The 21,231-nt window shown below is 38.5% G+C and overlaps 3 protein-coding genes and 1 pseudogene across 4 annotated transcripts; 3 read left to right on the top strand and 1 right to left on the bottom strand.

Annotated features, from left to right (window-relative positions):
• The first annotated feature begins 1,166 nt into the window (after positions 1-1,166).
• On the top strand, positions 1,167-3,992 carry LOC137711202 (transcription factor bHLH47). 2 transcript variants are annotated; one of them, XM_068450412.1, is made up of 5 exons: positions 1,167-1,336; positions 1,901-2,002; positions 2,810-2,928; positions 3,075-3,202; positions 3,421-3,992. In XM_068450412.1, exons 2-5 carry the CDS (start codon positions 1,935-1,937, stop codon positions 3,844-3,846), a joined length of 741 nt encoding a protein of 246 aa, XP_068306513.1. In that variant the 5' UTR covers positions 1,167-1,336; positions 1,901-1,934; the 3' UTR covers positions 3,847-3,992. The 2 variants fall into 2 exon arrangements, with proteins under 2 accessions (XP_068306513.1, XP_068306512.1); XM_068450411.1 differs by having other exon boundaries at positions 1,168-1,483.
• Positions 3,993-7,589: 3,597 nt separating this feature from the next.
• Positions 7,590-8,306, top strand: LOC137709935 (uncharacterized; annotated as a pseudogene).
• A 3,390-nt stretch (positions 8,307-11,696) lies between these two features.
• Positions 11,697-13,282, top strand: LOC137710455 (HVA22-like protein a). The gene is made up of 5 exons (XM_068449477.1): positions 11,697-11,974; positions 12,097-12,123; positions 12,244-12,366; positions 12,754-13,003; positions 13,078-13,282. Exons 1-5 carry the CDS (start codon positions 11,913-11,915, stop codon positions 13,114-13,116), a joined length of 501 nt encoding a protein of 166 aa, XP_068305578.1. The 5' UTR covers positions 11,697-11,912; the 3' UTR covers positions 13,117-13,282.
• Positions 13,283-13,718: 436 nt separating this feature from the next.
• Positions 13,719-17,454, bottom strand: LOC137710454 (microtubule-associated protein RP/EB family member 1A-like). Its single transcript, XM_068449476.1, has 8 exons — positions 16,964-17,454; positions 16,177-16,245; positions 15,978-16,064; positions 15,184-15,290; positions 14,930-15,072; positions 14,761-14,837; positions 14,540-14,653; positions 13,719-14,063 (listed from the first exon to the last, which is right to left on the bottom strand). The coding sequence occupies exons 1-8, from the start codon at positions 17,069-17,071 to the stop codon at positions 13,896-13,898; spliced, it is 873 nt and encodes a 290-aa protein (XP_068305577.1). The 5' UTR covers positions 17,072-17,454; the 3' UTR covers positions 13,719-13,895.
• Between the last annotated feature and the right edge of the window lie 3,777 nt (positions 17,455-21,231).

Here is a 21,231-nt window from a genome sequence, read left to right as displayed (position 1 = left end):
CTTAAATTTTTTGAGCTGAAAATTTTAGGTTTTAGCTCAAGGGTTGGAGATGGTCTTAAGGGACTGATAAAACCCACACCCTATGATCGAGTTTGCAAATTCAAGCTCCAAGTAATCTCATGTAGAAAGAAACAAATCACTCGTATACAACGCTTCACCGTCTCTTACTCGAGAAATGTTGAATACGCAAATGCACGTTGTCACGTGTGACTTTTACTTGGGTTGGTGAGAGAATTATTACACGTGGAGTATCGACTTGAATACCGAATACTTAAAAAAATCACTCGTGAAAAATGATGAAAATATATATATTTGATATGTGTCAACTTGGGGTGACATGGATGTTCTCATGGATGGCACACGCCTAAGTTTTGCTACAAAACATAAAAATTGCAGTCACTTTCAGTCACGCTTGGAAAATACGTATGCCTCCCCGTGGATGCCACAAGCCTCTCTTGCCAAACAAGTCCTTGTTGTAAATAGCTTTTAGAAAAATAAAAAAAATAGACCGCTCACATTTTATTTGAATACAGGATTTTTCCCAAAGTCAATTGTCAAGTAGGCAATTAGTCACAATTGATCAAATTACGTGCGTGGACGAATAACTATAGCATGACAAATGGTCACCGATCAAAAACCACATATATGTGTGTGGATGATTGACACTAACATAATCAAATCTAGTAGAGGAGAAGCTTTCTACGTATGAGAAGATTGGGGGTGTTACGGTGACTTGTTAAACACTGCTATAAGTTTTGATTTTATCGCATAAAAGTGCACCGTTGACTAGATATATCACAACCTGACGTTCCAATTAAGAGAAAAACTTATATACATGTTACCAGCACAACATCCTCATGACGTCTCACATTAATAATACAAAAGTAACGTAGAGAGGGTTTTACACAATTTTTATATCATTGGTTCATCATCCAGTGTTCGTGGTTCACTTGGGTAATGATAGCAAGATCGGCAATTTAAATTATATTTTGTAAATTATATGACGTGGTTGTTGATAATTGAATTATTATTAAGTATCGATTAATGTACTTATTTTTTATTAACGACACATCACATTGTTTACAAATATATTCGAAAAAATTTTATCTTACCGAGCATTCCTCTTATTAATAAAACCGGAATGGCACGAGGAGAAAGAAGTAGAATACAAAGGGACGCAAGCCAAAACTCACGAGAAGGAAGGTCACGTGGCAGGGTCACGTGTCTGGGTCCATTACACAGCAAGAAGGCGAGCACTCGGCACACGCTCTCCGCTGCCTGGTTTTCTCCCGCCACACTCTCCGTCTTCCTCCTCCCCTAAACGCCAAGCGTAGCAGTTAACTTATTCAATCCCTTACATTTTTCTCTGGATATGTAAAAATCCCCAATTTTCCTCAGATTCCTGAGCTATTTGTCTTCAAAGTTCCCCAATTTTTCTTGATCCAAGACTCAATTTTTTTGTTCCCTGCATTTCCGTCTGCAGGTAACTAGGGTTTGGTATCTGGAATTCTACATTTTCTGATCAAATTATGCAGCTTTTTGTTCGTATTTTTGTTCTTCTACTGCAAATATTTTTGATTTTTTTGATGTAGCGTCTCTGGCAGTACGTAATTTCTGAAAAGCAAAGATCTTTTGTAGTTTTTGTTGGTTTTGGGTTTGATTTTAATGGCTAATTTTGAATTTTAATAGTTTTTAGAATCTGCTACGCTTGATTTGTGATTTTCAACTAGAAAATTGTAAATATATTTTCAATTTATTGATTTTTTAGTAGGGAATTGGGTAGAAGTAGTAGTTGGGAAAGACAAAACTAGGGTTTCACTTTGAATGTCGATTGCGTGCTTCGATTATGTTAATTCAGCATGTTTTATATAATGAAGTGCATTGTTTGGATGTTTTGTAGGATATAAAGCCTTATCCAGTTCATCGAGACGATCATGGGTTCCCAGGATCCTGTGCCGGCAGCTGGCAAGGGTAATGTTGCAACGGAGGCATCAGTGCGCAAGTAAGTTCTAGAGATCTTAAGTTTGGCATGATCGGATAAGTGTTGTTACGTGTGTTAGCAATTTTGTATTATCTTGATTGGATATAATTCTTGGAGTATAAATTAAACGTTGGAAGTTCATGTCTACATAGGAATGGTAGAACTTGCATTGCTTTAGAAACTTGATGCAAATTAGTGTAGCATCTGGAAAACGATTTGAAAAATAAAAATTTATAAATGGGGTATCCAAAGGAGTGTTTAGAGATACACACGGTCTGTGTATGTTGTGGCACTGAATCACTGATATAATGTTTGTACTTGTTCAATCTACTTGACCTTCTGGAATGTTGGATGTGTTACTCACTAGTTACTGATCCCGAATTAGCTTTTACAGTGCAAACTAGTGATGAATACATTTTGGACTAGAATTGTAGAAAGCTTTGGTATTTGTGTGAAGGGAAGAATGCATATGGTTGGTAGACTCGCATTATCGAGGTTAAAGGTAGTGTTGACATGTAGCATATCTAATTGACCAGAAGATTCAAACAAGGTGGAATTCTCAACTTGATTAGAGAATTTGAAATATTGACAGAAGTGTTCACTTAGGCTCTATTGTCAACAAGTATTTGACTCCTATTGATAAAGCTGATGTATTTTGGATAGATGACTGCACTAATTGTTGTTATTACTATCCTATGCCAAAAGCAATTTGTGTGAAGTTCTTTAGAGATGTGGGTAAAACACATCCGGGATAGCATGGCTGTTTATTTGGATAAAAAAGCACACAGATTTCTTGGTTAGATGTTTAGGAAGCTATTTGATGTGCAGGGCTTGTCCTGGAATAAAGAAACAGGGGAAAATTCCGAAAAGAATCCACAAGTCTGAGAGGGAGAGAAAGAAGCGTGAGTGTTTTAACGAGCATTTTTTGGAGCTGGCTGATGCTCTTGGTAAGTTCGTTTTATCTACAAGAATTTCACTATAATTTTGTTTTTGGCTGCAGTTCGTCTTACATTGATTTGTAGCTTCATTATTTGGTGTAATCATTTTTGATATGATGGTGGGTCATTCTTAATTTGAGGTAACTCTTGTGCAGAACTGAATCAGCAGAACAGTGGAAAGGCCTCTATACTAAGTGAAGCTACTCGACTGTTGAAGGACTTGTTTGGTCAGATTGAATGCTTACAGAAGGAAAATGCATCCCTGTTGTCTGAATCAAATTATGTAAGGCATTTGACGTCTTTTTATTTTGCTACTTTTCATGTTTATAGAACATATACACATTATATGTGTACTTGTAGTTATCTTAGCTAATTCCCTATCGGTCTCTTTGGATCATTCCTCGTCCATCAATGTTTTGTTAGAATGGAGAAAAACTCGTATAGTAGTAGTGCATTGTTTTAATCAATCATGTTCTCACAAGTTCTTCAATAATTGAACAGATGACCCTTGAGAAAAATGAGCTGAGAGACGATAATTCTGCCTTAGAAACTCAGATCGAGAAATTGCAAAGTGAGATACAAGAGAGGGTGGCACAGTCTAAACCGGTTCTAAATGCACCACCTTGCACAGAATTGAGACCAGAAGTTGCCTCCCATTTTACCGGAAATTGCATCGGATTTCCCACTCAAGAACCCGGCTTGCAGCAACCACCTGCTGTCTTTGTTATGCCCGTCGGCCCTGATCTCCAAGCTTATCCACAGCCGGATGTCGCCCACCTCACATCTAACACCACCTCACATGTGAGCAAACCGCATGCTAGGTATCCAACCTCGGTGGATTCTTGGCCGTCCCAACTTCTCGGTGAGAAACCAACCGCAGGCAAAGGGTTTCGACAAATCCGGGAAAACGACCCTAGTATAATGTAAACCTTGTAATTGAAATGATTTATGTACAATGCTTCACCTTTTGTTAGGTTTAATTGACAATGCCCTATATTTTGTAGTTTGTATATTTCATAATGTATGAAGAAAAAGGGACCATGTCCATTTTGTATGAAAATTTTATTATGTTTCAGGGTATTTTATATTTTAAGGTTTTTGACCGTTAAATCTTTGTTACTGTATATCTGAACAAAAATCTATCGGTAAAAAATCTCAAAATATTATAGACTGAGCATGCTAGAAAATCCTCAAATTTAACATCCGTAGTACTTGGAGGATTTGAATCCTCTCCGGATCCTTTTCCTGGAGATCTCGGGGATCAAGACACAAGGACCGTTCATCAAACATCGTGCGGTCATAATTAAATGCTTTTTACGTAAAACGAGATTACTTTACTTTTAGAAATATAAAAAACATTTAATTGTGGTCGCACGATCTTTGATGAACGGTCATTGTACCTTGATTCCCGGGATTCCCAGGGAGGGAATCCGGAGAGGATCCAAATCCGTCCTTGGATACTCAATTTGGTGTACTTTTAATTGACATTCAAAACTTCATTTGTCATGCATTACATAGCATAATAAATTTTTCGATCCCTAAGAGCAACTCCAACGTTGGAGCATTTCCCCCAGGCTATGCACTATTCAATCCACCTAATGAACAATAACTGCCCTTAATGAATAGTAATAGCCCTGGCAATAGCATTTGCATATCTACCGTTACATTTCAATAGCCCTGGCAATAGGCAATAAAATATTAGTATTTTATTTATTTATAAAATAATACAAAATAATTTTAATTGTAATATCGCATAAGATTTTTAATCGTTTTCGTTGCGCCACCTGTCATTATCCGAAGTATTATTAAATAATACAAAATAATTTTATTTGTAATTTCGGATAAGATTTTTAATCGTTGTCGTTGTGCGACTTGTCATAAAATCCGAAAAGACAATTATTGGGGATGGATTTCCGATAAATTTTTTAATCGTATTTGTTATGCCACGTGTCATTATCTGAAAATACAATTATTGGTGATGGATTTCTGATAAGATTATTAACCAATCACGTTGCGCCACGTGTCATAATCTGTTCACAATCTTTGAGGATAGATTTCCATCAGATTTTTAACGAATGACGGCATGCCACGTGTCATAATCTGTTCACAATATTTGAGGATAGATTTCCATCAGATTTGTAACGAATGACGGCATGCCACGTGGCATTATGTACAACCTAATCCTTTCTGAATCCTCCATATAATCCACCATCCATCCTCACAAATCTCACACCAATTTTCTCAAGATCTCTATCATTATTCATGGTTTCTGCTTCCTTCTTCACAAAAATCTGTATCATTATTCATAATTTCTGTTTCTTTCTTACAATGTCTTCTTCTTCCTCAAGGATGATGTGGGAACTCGATCAGGAAGAGGAAGAATTGTTTAACGAATTAGAAGCAATGTTCAATCACCAGGGGGCAAGAAATGAGAGGGAAGAGGATGAAGAGCGTAAAAGGAGAGATGACGAAGTAAGAATGGGCAGAGCCTCACATTCCCGTCGAGTCGTCCAAGCTATGGCTCAGATATGCAAGCCCAGCCGTTCTGGAAACCTTGATAGAAGCAGGCAACGACGAGGTATGGAACTCTTGGGTGATTATTTTGTTCCTAATAGTGCATTCCTGTTGGAAATATGCCCTGAAAGTCAATCTTTGGAAGAAACCTTTCAGGACAATGAATTGATATATATATGACTCTTATACATCGGAAGGCAAAGATACTAATTAGGACTATCTCAATGAACAAAATATGTCCTAAATAGTGAATCCATGGACAATGGATCGATGGAAGAAGTAACCTAATGATGTTAGATTACAGAGACCTTCTTCTCATAACCATCATGTCCAAAAAGGTTCCTGGTCATAAGGATTGCCGGAGGGATACTGACAATCCATAGACCGGTACACACTATGTCCGCTTCAATTGGAAGGATGGAAAGTCTCATCCCATTCGTGTAGTGACACTAAGACAAGTATGTAGGTGCTCATTAAGGGAATGAGTTCACTGAACACAATCGAACGAGAGTACTTGCATGGAGGTCTACTCACATGTCAAGCAAGTAACTCTAATGGTTGGAATAATGTAAGTAATCCTTTGACCTGAGGCATCGTCGTTGTCTTGTGGTTAAGTACTTAATCTTTGATTATGTTAAAGTCATTCCGTTCGCGAGTGTCCAAGGCATCGTTGGGGTTAAGCCACTTAGCCATGAAGGCAAGTGAATGCGCAACAAGGAATCTCTAATCCTCGATAAGAGAGGATGAATACTCTAAGATATGATTCGGCAATCTTCGGCCGAAGTATCGAGCGTAATAAAGGAAAGCGTTCCTATACGTCTCAAATGAATCACATAAGAAGGAATAATCACATTAGGGGTTTGACATTATAAATCCATACCCTAGTAATGTGATTGAGAGTATTGTTTTAGAGAAGGATCGAATTACATTGTAATTCCAACTGAATAGGTTCTCCGAATAACTTCTACATTAGCTTAGGTAGCCATGATATATGGTTAGATGTCACTCATGGCTTGTGAGTTCTTCTAGATGATTAAATGTAGTCATCAAAAGGAAGGTGAATTAAAAGTAAGTTTTAATTCACTAAGTGATTGGATAATCAATTGGATTGGTGCCAATCACCTCACTGCCTTGCTAATTAGAACCTAAAAGATTGTTCACCAATACACTCTTGTAGTGAGTAACTAATGGATGAAGGAAATAATTAATTGGATTAATTAAGTGTTTTGATTAATTTAGAAAGTCTAAAGAAATCATAAAAGCGATAAAGATCGTTTTGGGCTTAAAGAAACGTTCGGGTTTAATTAGGCCCATTGGGCCAAAACCCATTGGGCTTTTATTCAAGCATTGGATGACTTGAAATAATTAAAAGCCCAAAGCCCAAACCAAACACAAAGGGCCGGCCACCAAGGAAGAGATAGGTTAAAATGTTGACTTGTTTCTTTTGTCTATAAAAGGAACTTTATAACACAAAGTTCATTAGGGTTTTATGTGTTCTAAAAACAACAAAAGAGAAAAGAAAAGCTCTCTCTCTTGAACACAAAGGGCCGGCCACCAAGGGGGTGATTTAACTAATCATCTATACACCCTTTTGGTTATTCCTTCATCTTTCTCATTACAAAGTGGGTGAGGATCTTTAGAGGTTTTCATATCTTTGGAAACTTGAAGAGAACCTAGGAGCACTTACTTTACAAAGTGGAGGAAGCAAGGAGGGAGGCTAGGCTCAAGGAGTTTGAGGAGCAAAGATCTTGAAGGTGGTCCATCCTTGGTCTAAGATCTAGATCAAGAGGTATAAAACTAAACCTCTAGTTTGTTCTTCTTCTAAATTTTGTTTTGATGCATCTTATATAAACCTATGCATCTTGAAGGGGATTTGCATGACTATAGCTTTGATAAAATGTATGACATGCTTCCGTTGCTTTCGTATATAAATTTTGAATTGTATATGCATGCTAGTCACTAGAAATCCCACATGAATCTCATAGATTTCCCTTCAATTCCCTGATACGTACTTTAGACGTCGTTTTAGAATGAAACGACATTTGTTCAACAAAATCATGATTGCTGTTTGCAACCATGATTCTTACTTCGTGCAAAAGAAAGATACTTTTGGTGCTATGGGTCTACTGCCTGAGCAAAAAATTACTGCTGCCTTGCGGATGCTTGCATATGGAGCATCTGCAGACCAAGTGGATGAGATAACGAGGATGGGGAAATCAACCATTCTTGAGTCCCTAATGAGGTTTTGTGGAGCAATCGAATCTATCTACACCGCTGAGTACCTCCGCAAACCTACAAACATGGACTTGGAACGACTGTTGAAGAAGGCCGAGATGCGTGGTTTTCCTGGGATGATTGGAATCATTGATTGTATGCACTGGACGTGGAAAAATTGTCCAAGTGCATGGCAAGGCGCTTATGGGGACAGAAAATGAGCAAAAAGTATCATTCTGGAGGCGGTGGCATCTTTTGATACATGGATTTGGCACGCCTTTTTCGGGGTCCCGGGAGCTCAAAATGACATCAACGTCCTTGCCCAATCCCCTGTGTTCAACGATGTCCTGCAAGGAAAGGCACCAAAAGTCACGTATGAGGTCAACGGACGTATGTACGACGGGCCATACTACCTAGCTGACGGCATTTACCCGCGATGGTCAACATTTGTCAAAACAGTGCCACGTCCGCGAAGTGCAAAGGAAAAACACTTTGCAAGCTGTCAAGAGGGGTGCAGGAAGGATGTGGAGCGTTGTTTCGGTATCCTCCAAGCTCGTTGGGCGATCGTTAGGGGTGCTGCCAGATTGTTTGATGTAGAGTCGCTTCGATCCATCATGATGACGTGCATCATTCTTCACAACATGATTGTGGAAGATGAGTACGATTATGAAGCCGTTGATGAATATGAGCCAGACACGACGAACAATTCAAGAACACGTATATATTGTGCTGATGACGCCACCGATGAGCCCGTGCAACATGAGCCATTACAAAGGGATGGACGTTACAATGAAAGGCTCATTCAACGATATACTGCATTTGAAATGCCAGACATGCACAATGCCCGACAAATTGACTTGATAGAGCACCAGTGGGCGTTGAAACAAGCTGAAGATAATTAAGTTTATTTTGTGTGTTTTTTTGAATTTGGTATGTTTATGTTATTTTATTTGGTGTGTTTTATTATTTGGTATGTTTATGTAATTTTTTTAGTGAGTTTTTAATTATTCCGTATGCTTATGTAATTTTATTTGGTGTGTTTTTGTCATTTCAATAAATATTCTCTTAGTATAAATAACTTACCAAATTAATTTGAATAAATATTCAATAAATTGGAAACAACATAAATAATACAAACAATAAATAATAAATTACAACCTAAAGTGATTGGAAAATTATGGGCTCCGATTACAAAAAGTACTCTATTCATCATCACTTAACCAATTTGTGGTGCTAGGACCACCTTGGCTTGTTATCGCTTCTCTTGCACGCCTCATTCGCACCACGTCCGCTTTCTCTGACTTCCAAAAAAATTTGGAATTTGGAGACTTCCCTTCTAAAGGCGTGTTCATAATCTCACGGTCTCGTTGAGCCCGTCTTTCTTCTCTAACATCTTCCCTTTCTTGCCTAAGTAGCTCTCTTTCTCTCTTATTAGCCTGAAATTTTCTCTTAATAGCTGCAGCTTTTGCGTCCTCTCTAGCCTTATCAGCCTCATATTTCGCCAGTTCCCTCGCTACAGTCAATTCACCTTGGCGAGTAAGTTCTTCCATGAACTTTGCATAATCATTCTTGGAAGCACTCCCTTTTCTCTTTGAAGCCTTCTTACCTTGAGGCCTAATTGGATAACGGGTCGAACCCGACGTTTGTTCAGGGAGGGGCGTTTCGGGCACTTCCTCTGCATCATCTTCATGAACATGCGAGACATGATCGGGTGTAGAGTGTAGAAGGGTGCTGTTCATGTGCACTTTTGGACCGACTGGCACAACTCTAAATTTAGGACAATCTTTGACAATATTCCAACATTTCCACCGGTTGAATGATTTATTTTTGCTTTTGGTTTTGGCAGCGTACCAAGCTTGTGCTTGAAGTTCCTACACAATGAAAATAAGTAACAAATAAATAATACAAATAAATAATTATAATGAAAATAAGTAACAAATAAATAATACAAAACAACATAATTATAATGTAACATCCCACATCGCCCAGGGGAGTGATCCTTAAATGTATATTCCAATCCCTACCTAGCACGAGGCCTTTTGGGAGCTCACTGGCTTCGGGTTCCGTAGGAACTCCGAAGTTAAGCGAGAAGGGGGTTAGAGCAATCCCATGATGGGTGACCCACTGGGAAGTTGCTCGTGAGTTCCCAAAAACAAAACCGTGAGGGAATGGTAAGCCCAAAGCGGACAATATCGTGCTACGGTGGTGGAGCGGGCCCGAGAAGTGATCCGCCCCGGGTCGGGATGTGACAAATTGGTATCAGAGCCTAACCCTGGTCGCGTGTGTGCCGACGAGGACGTCGGGCCCCTAAGGGGGGTGGATTGTAACATCCCACATCGCCCAGGGGAGTGATCCTTAAATGTATATTCCAATCCCTACCTAGCACGAGGCCTTTTGGGAGCTCATTGGCTTCGGGTTCCGTAGGAACTCTGAAGTTAAGCGAGAAGGGGGCTAGAGCAATCCCATGATGGGTGACCCACTGGGAAGTTGCTCGTGAGTTCCCAAAAACAAAACCGTGAGGGAATGATAAGCCCAAAGCGGACAATATCGTGCTACGGTGGTGGAGTGGGCCCGGGAAGTGATCCACCCCGGGCCGGGATGTGACAAATAATGTAAGTAGGTAACAAATAAATAATACAAACAATAAATAATAAATTATGTAGGTAACAAATAAATAATACAAACAATAAATAATAAATTATATAGGTAACAAATAAATAATACAAACAAATAATTATAATGTAAATTTGGGTATCAAATAAATAATATATTGTTACCTGATCCGAGTAATTTTCCCCACTTCGAATATTACTGCTAGCTTGTGCCAAGACGTCTCTCCACTTACTAAACGATTGGCTAAGTAATTTCCAACGAGTGGACATCGATTCTTTGGTTCTTTTCCCACCAATTTTCTCAAGATAATTGGTATGAATAAGACTCCACATTTCTCGCAACTGCATCTCATTACCCATAAGCGAACTATGAGTAACTTCAACCCAGCTAGTACACAATGCAACATCTTCAATAAGCGACCAATTCGTACCTGCACCAGTGGTCATTTTGTTGAAAAAAATGGATTCAAACTTTGAGACAAAGAAAGGAATGTGATTGAAAGTAGTTGAGAAAATATGAAATTGTTGTGTAAGGTAGATGATAATGAGAAGGTATTTATAGAAAAGTAATAACAATTTTTTTTTACAATTTTTTTCAGATTTTTCAGATTTTTTTTCAGATTTTTTTTCAGATTTTTTTAGATTTTTTAGATTTTTTCAGACTTTTCAGATTTTTTTTTTGATTTTTTTTTGTATTTTTTACAATTGTTTTTAAATTTTTATTCAATTAATTAATCTCTGCCGTTGGATATAAAAAATTTTGAATTCCAACACTCCAGATTGTGCCACGTGTAACTTTTCTTAATTTTAAAACTATTTTTTCTTTTATTTTTTTATTTATAAAGCATATTAATATCCACCGTTGATCTCAGATCGAACGGTGGATATTAAATAAGACTTTTTTATTTTTTTTGACCGTTGAGATCGAACGGTCCAAATTAAATAACTGTTGAGATCTAACGGACCGTGGGAAGCCACGTGGCTTCCCAACGGTAACTGACAAAGTTTTTTTTCTTCTGATTTTGTGTCGGCGACGCGCCCCAACGCACGAGTGGGGTGCACACGTCACATGGCCTCGTGGCTTCCCAACGGTAACTGACAAAGTTTTTTTTCTTCTGATTTTGTGTCGGCGACGCGCCCCAACGCACGAGTGGGGTGCACATGTCACATGGCCTCAGGCTCTCGGGCTGGCAACTCCCCACGGGCTCGGAGCTCGGACCTCCACCTTCGCTCGGACTTGCCCACGCTGCAGCTGATCCACCGGACCTCGGGCCCTTGTTCTGTCCCGTCCCCCGAGCATGCGCCCACGCTGGGCTTGCTCTAACTCAACCTACTACGGCTCAAAAGTCTTTTCTTTGACTCAATCTTTGTCCTTTGAATAAAACAGGACAACAGTAACTCCCATGAGACCACTCAATAATTTATCATCAGACCTTTTGCTTTTGCTTTTGCTTTTGCCACCCCGCGTATTCTTTGGTGGTGCTGAAATTGTAGGAAGCACCTGTCCCCTCCTACTCTCTCTCCTTCTACAGTTCTACCGACGCTTTACACACAAGCTGACAAAAAACCCTAGCTTGTTCCAGAAGCACTTTTCCCAGAAGCTCATACGGTTTCAGTTCAGAGAGTGGTAGATTTGCATTGGGAAGTCGGGAAATGGGATCTGGCACCGGCAGCTTCCTCAAAGTGCTTCTCAGGAACTTCGACGTTCTTGCTGGGTACACCCACACTCTCTCTCACTGTCTCACTTACTTTACCAAATTTTGCAAACCCAGTTACAAAGTTTTGATGTTTTTTTTTTCTTCTCTAATTTGATTTGTGGGTTTTTTTTCTCCTGCAGGCCTGTGGTTAGCCTTGCTTATCCACTGTAAGTTGGGTTGAAGACACTAACTTTTTTTTTTCCAATTTTATTTATTTTTTCATTGTTTTTGTGTTTAATTTGAACTTTTTTGTAATGGGGAGTTGGATTTTGGGTTGTTTTCGATAGATATGCATCGATTCGAGCGATAGAGACGCAGTCTCCGGCGGACGATCGCCAATGGCTGACTTACTGGATTCTGTATTCTATGATTACTCTGGTTGAACTCACCTTTGCCAAAGTCATTGAGTGGTAAATCATTTTCTACTTTCGAAATGTAGTTCCTTATTCACTTGTTTATAATCTCAGATTGCATTCAATGTGCTACTTTACGTTTGCTTAAGATATGAGACTCCGAAAATGTAGATTCCTTCGTTAAATTTTCGTGTAAAGATTTCGTCTTGCTGCATTTACCAGTTTTTTTCATACTGGTGCTTAATGGAAGATGTATGAAAAATTATGTTCGAGTTCGCTTGGTTTGCGTTGTCCTATCAGCCTTGTTGGGGCTGTAAACAATTATCTTGGGTTACATTCAATGAACTCTCGAGCTGTTGTCGTTCACGAATGATGTGCCGTTGCTGCATTTGCTATGATTTTGTGTGTGTGTGTGTGTGTAATGTTCTCGAGCTTTTCTTGCAGGATTCCAATCTGGTCTTACGCTAAGCTGATTGCAACTTTTTGGTTGGTCCTCCCATACACGAGTGGCGCTGCGTATGTTTATGAACATTATATCCGACCTTTCTTTCTCAACCCACATAAAGTTAACATTTGGTATGTTCCGAGGAAGAAGGATGTATTGGGTAAGGCAAACCAAGACGACGTTCTGGCTGTTGCGGAGAAATACATTGCAGAGAATGGGATTGAAGCATTCGAGAAGATCATCCACAGGGTATGCTTATTGACCGTAATATTTGAATAATACATTGTAATGTGCTTATAACGTTGCATATTCCGTTTGTGTAGGCTGATAACAACCAGAGGGGCAGGGGGATCCGTCTTTGATGAGGACCGTAAGCACTGTCGAGAATATTAGCCATACGTTTCACTGCATCTAGTCCCGCGGTCTTGTAAAGAAGACGATGTTGGGCGTTACCTTTTCCATAGCTGGTAGCGTATCTGTATCTTTCGGTTTTGTAAAGGATACTGAATGTTTCTTGTTTACTAATAATGTTGTTATCATGGTTTGGCGACATCTTTTCTCATACTTTGTCTCTTAAATTCAGTTAGTCCAAAGTTTTAATTTATTTGCCTCGACTCAAAGTTGACATAAGCAAAAATTCTAGGATGCTCCAGAGTATAGGATGCTTCGGCTTTTCAACCGTTGGACCTTGGTTTTTGTGTTCTTGAATAAAGATCTAACGGTTAAACATCTCGGAGTGCCCTGTATTCTGGAGCAGCATAAAAAATCCCTAAGGTGGGATTAGCCGGGAAATTCGAACATCCGGCATCCGCCGTCATTTAAAACAATTTGTGCGTAAGCTCATACCTTGAGTAGTTAAGTACGAAGCACAGACTAATAGTTGCTTATCAAAGACCAAAAAGCAATAAAATTCGTCAAAAGTGCTTTCAAGAGAAGTTAGATGAAACAAGTTAACAAGATCTCATTTCAAGTAGAGTGTCTATTATTAATAAGATCTCATTTGTTTCGGTTCGCAACCATCTGTCCAGCACATACGAGGAATAAGTTCTTCAATTAATGGAAAGAGAGACCACTGATTCATCGGCTTGTTTCGACGCTAGTGTCTTGCACAGTCAATGTCCTACAATGTTGGCCTCAAAACTCAATGGTCAGTTTCTGTTTCGGCTTCAGCTTCCGCTTCTCCTTTGGCTTCGCCTTCATCTTCAGCTTCACCAACATTCAGCGATTGGTAGAGGTACTCCTGGGCTTCAGCAAGTGGTGATTCTTTTGCATCCGCGGCATACAATATCTTCTTTACTGCCACCGCTATCTGCATGAAATATAATCGCAAGTGTGATGAGTTGGTTCATCAGATCACTTAACATCCAACATTCATACACAACGGCATATATAACTACTTTCATACACAACGCGATATATACCTACTAAATCACCCAATTTCAAGAGGGGAGGGGGCAGAGGCAGAGGCACAGGAGGGAGGAACAGACGGACAGAGTATTGTTTCTAGTCAATACTAGCAAGAAATGCCAGCCTAAAGGAAAAGGAAGAAATAAATAACCTAACCTAGCTCCTTACGAAAAGAAAACCGAAGTCTAGATACATATAATCTCAAGATCCATTAAACAATTCCAATATTTTGCTTCAGAAGTTATTTTCTTTCTTCAGCTTTAGATGCAAAGCGAGATTTGAAAAGAAAGCATGATACCGGGAAAAGGAATATACATCATAGGAATACAATGCAAGAATAAACCAAGTAATATAGAAAAACATGTCAGAAATTCCTACCGGGACCTCCTCCAACTCTGATGTCTGACAAAGAACTTCAATATCCCTTAATTTTGCGAAGTAAAAGTCCCTTTCTTTTTCCAAAAGGTCCACAGAGAGCTTGAGATCTGTAATCTGTACAACAGAAGCATACAAATTAAATGAATAATTAAATGAAAAGGTCCATGCAAAGAGAGGGAGAAAGAGAAACGATTTCCTCAGGCAAGGCTAGATACTGATACCTCATTAGACAAAGCTTGAATCTCTCCTGAAGAATTTGCACCGCCTGCTGCTGCATAAGGCTTCCCTTGCCTTGGTCCTAAAGAAAACAGCATCAAGCAATGAGAAGCACTTTAAAAACTAAATAAATGGAGTAGAAACGACACTTTTGGTGGGGGAAGGTGATCTGACCTGAGGTCTTATTAAGACCAACTGTATCTCCAGTGCCAGGGTTATGTAAATTGCTTGCTTGCAGAGATTTTGAGATTTTCTGAGCACCTTTGGGATGCCGATCCTTCCCACCCTTGCACCTTCGCTCCACAGGGTTATAGTTTCTACAAGGAGAAAATATGTGAGTTGAAGGAAAAAGGGCCATTAACGTAACGCCAACACACACTAACCCAAAGCTTTAAAAAGAGAGGGGAATGTTAGAAAAACGAGCATACTCATTCATAATGCCTCCATTTATGGAATCACAGTAACGTTTCAGCCATTGCAAGAATTCCAAGTTGTCCAAAGGCCTGCCTTTAACAAGCCTATTGACTTCAAGAGGCTGCAGAAGGATTGTGGTCAGTAAGAATATAAACAACTTGGTTGTGCTTGTTCCAAAGATTACCCCAATCCGGTTTCCCGGCTCACCTATATTAAAGTTTGCAGAATACAAACTATCCCAAGTCATGGAACCACTACCATTCACAAGTTGGAGTCCCTCCATTCGACTAGGAAAAAGAATTACAATAGAAGTACCACATATGAATACCACTCAAGCTCTCTGTCAACCTTACTCTTCAATCATTAATGGCAACGTAACTGCTAGCATTATCCTAGCAAACAGGTCATGAAGAGGGATATTTTCTTTTTCCTAATAGACAAACAAAGTTAAGACCAACCAACTCGTAAAGGTACCACAAATGAGTGGGAGACAATTTAGAGCAAACAACACCATAATATGGTATGGACCTACGAAACTTTATGAACAGTTCCTAGACATAAAGAATTCCCATGATTCATTCTAGCACCTATATCATAAGTTTTCATCTATACAAGATAAAGTATTCCCATGTGTGGTGAAGATCAATACATGCCCCGCAAACAGAATTTTGATTGGATAGTTCTTTATTCTAAAAGTGAGTATGTATTGGAGGTGTTTGTAAATAACTTTCAAAATAAGGTTATTCCTCGAAAGCCAACTATGAAAAAAAAGACAAGAAGGAGTGGAGGAGCATCGTAATGAAAATACCTTCTCAATTTTTAGCTTGTTGAATACTTCCTGTAGAACCTTATAATTCTGGATCATATCATATTCTGTTTTCGCATCAAAATTGACCTGCAATAAACCAAATAGAAGGAGAATGAAGAGGGAGCCAGTCCGGCAATCAAATGTTAATCCCACCACAATGTGCTGATCAAATAAATAAAAGATGCAGAGACGCAGATACCTTGTGCATTGGAACAACACCAGGATAGGTCATATCCATCATTTGACATTGCACAGCGCCAGATGCAGCCTAGTCACATTTGTTCGCACCGTTATGATTACAAGAAGTTTAGTATTCGTTTTCAAGTGAAAAATTTTAAGATCAAAATTGCACAATGTGACTTAAAACAGTCCAATGAATACATATCACAATTCAACACGAAAGCTACTTTAGTTTCATCCATCCATCCTACGACTGAGTATAAAACTGTCGTAAATTGTCCAAAAGGGGAAACCCCGAGTTGCATTTAAGACTAGGGCTAATGCTATTAAACCTATTCGACATTAGACATGGGCTCACCCCATAAACAGCTCAACTAGAAGCAGTATACTACTTCCATCACTTAATTTGTAATCAAAACCCACAATTCAGTGTCGCCTGTAATCAATTGGGTCTTATCACTAACACACTTTCATAAATCTAAGCAGATCAAGCATTCAACTTTCCAATTATATATACGATTACTTCAATTGGGTCATACATTACCTTCAAATTAATGGATTAAAACATAGAATAAAGATAATTCACAAGAAAAAAAAAAAAAAAAAAGGAGCCCAGAAAGCATTTTTCAAAATGAACAAATGGGTAATGCTCAGATAAACAAACCCAGATCAAGATCGTTTCTTTAAGATAAACAAACCCAGATCAAGATCGTTGCCTTTCGACACCCACATTGTCAAAATCACAAAGAAAAATAATAAGAGAGAGAGAGAGAGAGAGAGAGAGAGAGAGAGAGAGAGAGAGAGACCTCTTCAATGCGGGAGAGATTGAGCTGAAGGCGATTGTTGATCCACGTCAAAATCTCATTCCTCCCAACAAAGTAAGCACTGTCCATTATCCCAATGTTGGAAGCCATTTTTCTTCACCCAGAGTTTTCCCAATTCTTCCAATTCTCACAGACCCAGAGACACGGAAGGGAGAGGAAAATGCCCAAATAGAGTCAGAAGAGAAAGCAAAATGTTGTTTAAGTATTTAAACAGATGAGGATTAGGGTGTAATGAGATTTTCAAGGAAAAAAAATATTAAAATTCAAACAAAAATTCAAAAAAAAAAAAAAAAAAGATTGTGGAAACCGCAAGAAGCTGAAGGAGGATGGGAATTTAATGGTGAGAGAGAAGAGAGAAAAAGAAACGGAATTGGAAATTTGCACGACCGGCGGGCACTGATATTTTGTAATCCGGAGGGTATCGCATCGTAACTGCATTTGGCAAATACAAGCGGGCGAAGAGGAGAGAGAGGATTTTGTTTTGTTTTGATATTAGTTAACTTTAATCCCTTTGTTTTATTAACTTAATCCCTTTGCCACTTGGGATTGATAGTAACTTTCTTCACGAGCAACGTTTATTTGTGGAGGAAGGAAAATTTGGGTGGAGGTGCTCCACCGTGTTATCTGACGTGCAATTAGTTTGAGAAGTTACAAGTTTAAAGAAGTAAATGTAACCACGAGTTGGTGATTTAGAGATAAATGATGAATTGCGAGGTTTCCTTCAAGTTAAAAATTAGAGGTCTTGCGTTTGAAATCCGCTGCTGGTGTGGAAGCCAGACTTGTAGCCAAGAGGAGGCTGAAATGCCTTTGTGAGTCTTCCCGGTCCCCGGAAGGGATGGATAACCGTAGCTTGCCACCAGTTGTCCCTCTTTTACAGAATAAAAAAAGAAGTAAATGTTACGTAGACTAAAATTTTACACTAAATTTGTAAATCAAATGACGTATCACAAATAAGACTTCTTCTAAATTCGTATTGAATGCCAAAGTCTTCGACCTTGGTGGTAATTGGAACCTTATATATAGCTTTGAAGGTTTCACCTATCTTCCATGTTTTGAATTTGAAGACAAGAGAGAAACCCTTGTTTGTGGGTTGATTGAGGTATAAGAAAATGTCTACACCTTATTTTTCACATCTTCATTTGATGGTTAACAACAACGAAATTACAATAGATATCATTATGACGGGAGCAAGAGATTCAAGCAATGTCACATTAATAGGAATCGATCTTAATCTTTTTGTTCTATTGGGTACATGCATTATGCATGTCTCTAACTTTATAAACAATAGATGATTATGGTAAAAGATAATACAAAATGCCCACACACGGGTGAATTCAATTAAAATTTTGAAATATTTTAATTCTTTTAAGGAATTTAGAAGTGTTCAATTAAGATTTTATTTGAATAATACACCCTCTATATGCATTTGAAAAAATTTGAAATCTTATGGGAGATAAATATGGGAGAGGAGAGAGAAAAATGTTGGATTTAAAGAGAGAAAATATTGGATTTAAAGAGAGAGGTGAGGGAAGGGAAAAAAAAACTTTTTATACGAGATTATTTAATGTCCGTGACTTTTACTTTTTAATATTTTTATTCAATTGTGAATAAAAAACCAAATCGTCACTTCATATTTTTTTGGTTTACAAATATGGTTTTGTTAATAGGTAGTGTAAATTGTGAAAAATTATAATGGTTAGTGATCCTCAATGAGAAAAAAACCTCGTCGAGTTTCTGAGGGCGCAACTCTCCTCAGGAGGATGAGCCGGCGGAAGCTTTTGGACGAAGGCCAGAACAAGCTCGATTATGTCTTGGCTTTGGCTGTCGAGAACTTCCTCGAACGCCGCCTGCAGACGATTGTGTTCAAGACTAGTATGGCTATGTCCATTCATCATGCCCGTGTGCTCATTAGGCAGAGGCACATCAGCCCGTGTGCTCATTAGGCAGAGGCACATCAGGTAGTCTTATTTGTTGCTACTAATCTATTTACGTTTCATGTGACGATATTAATACTACAGAAAGGTGTTCTATTTGCTCATAGTTTGTGCTTGATCAAGAAACAAATGGCAGTACTGTAGATTACATCATTATACCAACAAATGTCATGCCGGGTTGTTGATTATTCGCTTAAAGAGAAACTTGGAGCTAATTTGTTATAAAGTTTAATGGAGGAGTTTTAGAGTTAGAACTCATGTTTTACCACTCTATATCCATCAAATTATCAGTATAAATTTGCTGCGATATTGATTCAAGAGTTGTTCTTCTTCCTGTTTCATTTCGATTTCTGCTAATAGAGAAGATGCTATAGTGTTTGAATGGATCACATTGGTTACTTATTATCAAACATCAACCAGTGTTTCGGTTGCTTGAGCTGCAGGGTGAACATTCCCTCACCCCTGGTGAGATGTGACTCCGAGAAGCACATCGATTTCCTACTTACTAGCCCGTTGGGCGGTGGACAGAGTGGAGCGAAGGAACGCGAAGGCGGCTGCTAAGAAAGCTGCTGGTGGAGACGCAGGCGAAGAGCAGAGCCGGCCTTGAAATTTTAGGGCCTGTGTGAAAGTGAATTAGAGGCCCTCAAATTGCGAATTTAATATTTTTTATTTTTAATTTTCAGTTGTGGTTTCTATAAATTCTAATAGCACAAACAAATATAACAAATTAACTGACAAAAAGGTGAATTATTTTTTTTCTTAATTACTTAAAGGTCCAGCTACTTAGTACTACAATTTAGTGGTATTCTTCTTCACTTATAAGTGAGAGGTCTTAGGTTCGATTATCGCCAAAGACAAGTTTGAACCACATCATTGCTAGTCCATTGTGAGGCTAAGCCTACCCCCTTCCCCTTAGAGTAAATAATATCATTGGTTCAAAAAAAAAAAAAAACAAAAAAAAACTTAAAGGCCCAGGGTTGGAATTTTTATTTTAGTTTTGTGAAAATTTTATATTATTTTTATGGAAGTTTATGCATTTAATAATAATAAAGTAAAAAATGATGGAGGCAAACCTCGAACCCATTCCCAATCGGATACAGAGAAACATAAGTAGCACTTGTGCTAACAGTTGATTTTATAATTTTTTTTACACATATTGGTATATATACGTATATTCATGTAAAATTGAAACATTAGGAACCATGTGCAGTGACACCATTTGCACACCCGTAGGGCCGACCCTTAGAGCAAGCCCAGCGTGGGCTGAAGCTCGGGGGACAGGGGACAGAACAAGGGCCCGAGGCCCGGTGGATCAGCTCCAGCGTGGGCAAGCCCGAGTGAAGGTGGAGGCCCGAGCTCCGGGCCCGTGAGGAATTGCCAGCCCGAGAGCCTGAGGTCATGTGACGTCAGCCTGGCGTCAGGCAATATTAAATTTTTTTTTGTGTCAGGCGCTTGCACCCCACTCGCGCGTGGAGGCGCGTCGCTGACACAAAATCAGAAAAAAAAAAAAAAAAAACCTTTGTCAGTTACCGTTGGGAAGCCACGTGGCTTCCCACGGTCCGTTGGATCTCAACGTTTATTTAATTTGGACCGTTCGATCTCAACGGTAAAAAAAAATAAAAAAGTCTTATTTAATATCCACCGTTCGATCTGAGATCAATGGTGGATATTAATATGCTTTATAAAAATAAAATAAAAGAAAAAATAGTTTTAAAATTAAGAAAAGTTACCGTTGTGACACGTGGCACAATCCGAAGTGTTGGAATTCAAATTTTTTTTATATCCAACGGCAGAGATTAATTAATTGAATAAAAATTTTAAAAAATTGTAAAAAATTCAAAAAAATTCAAAAAAAAAAATCTGAAAAGTCTGAAAAAATCTGAAAAATCTGAAAAAATCTGAAAAAATCTGAAAAAAATTGTAAAAAAAATTGTTTTTACTTTCCTATAAATACATTCTCATTATCATCTACCTTACACAACAATTTCATATTTTCTCAGTTACTTTCAATCACATTCCTTTCTTTATCTCAAAATTTGAATCCATTTTTTTTCAACAAAATGACCACTGGTGCAGGTACGAATTGGTCACTTATTGAAGATGTTGCGTTGTGTACTAGCTGGGTTGAAGTTACTCATAGTTCGCTTACGGGTAATGAGATGCAGTTGCGAGAAATGTAGACTCTTATTTATACCAATTATCTTGAGAAAATTGGTGGGAAAAGAATCAAAGAATCGATGTCCAGTCGTTGGAAATTACTTAGCCAATCGTTTAGTACATGGAGAGACGCCTTGGCACAAGCTAGTAGTAACATTC

Source organism: Pyrus communis, chromosome 12, assembly GCF_963583255.1.
Source record: "Pyrus communis chromosome 12, drPyrComm1.1, whole genome shotgun sequence".
NCBI lineage: Eukaryota > Viridiplantae > Streptophyta > Magnoliopsida > Rosales > Rosaceae > Pyrus > Pyrus communis.
This window is presented reverse-complemented; position numbering and strand designations above follow the sequence as displayed.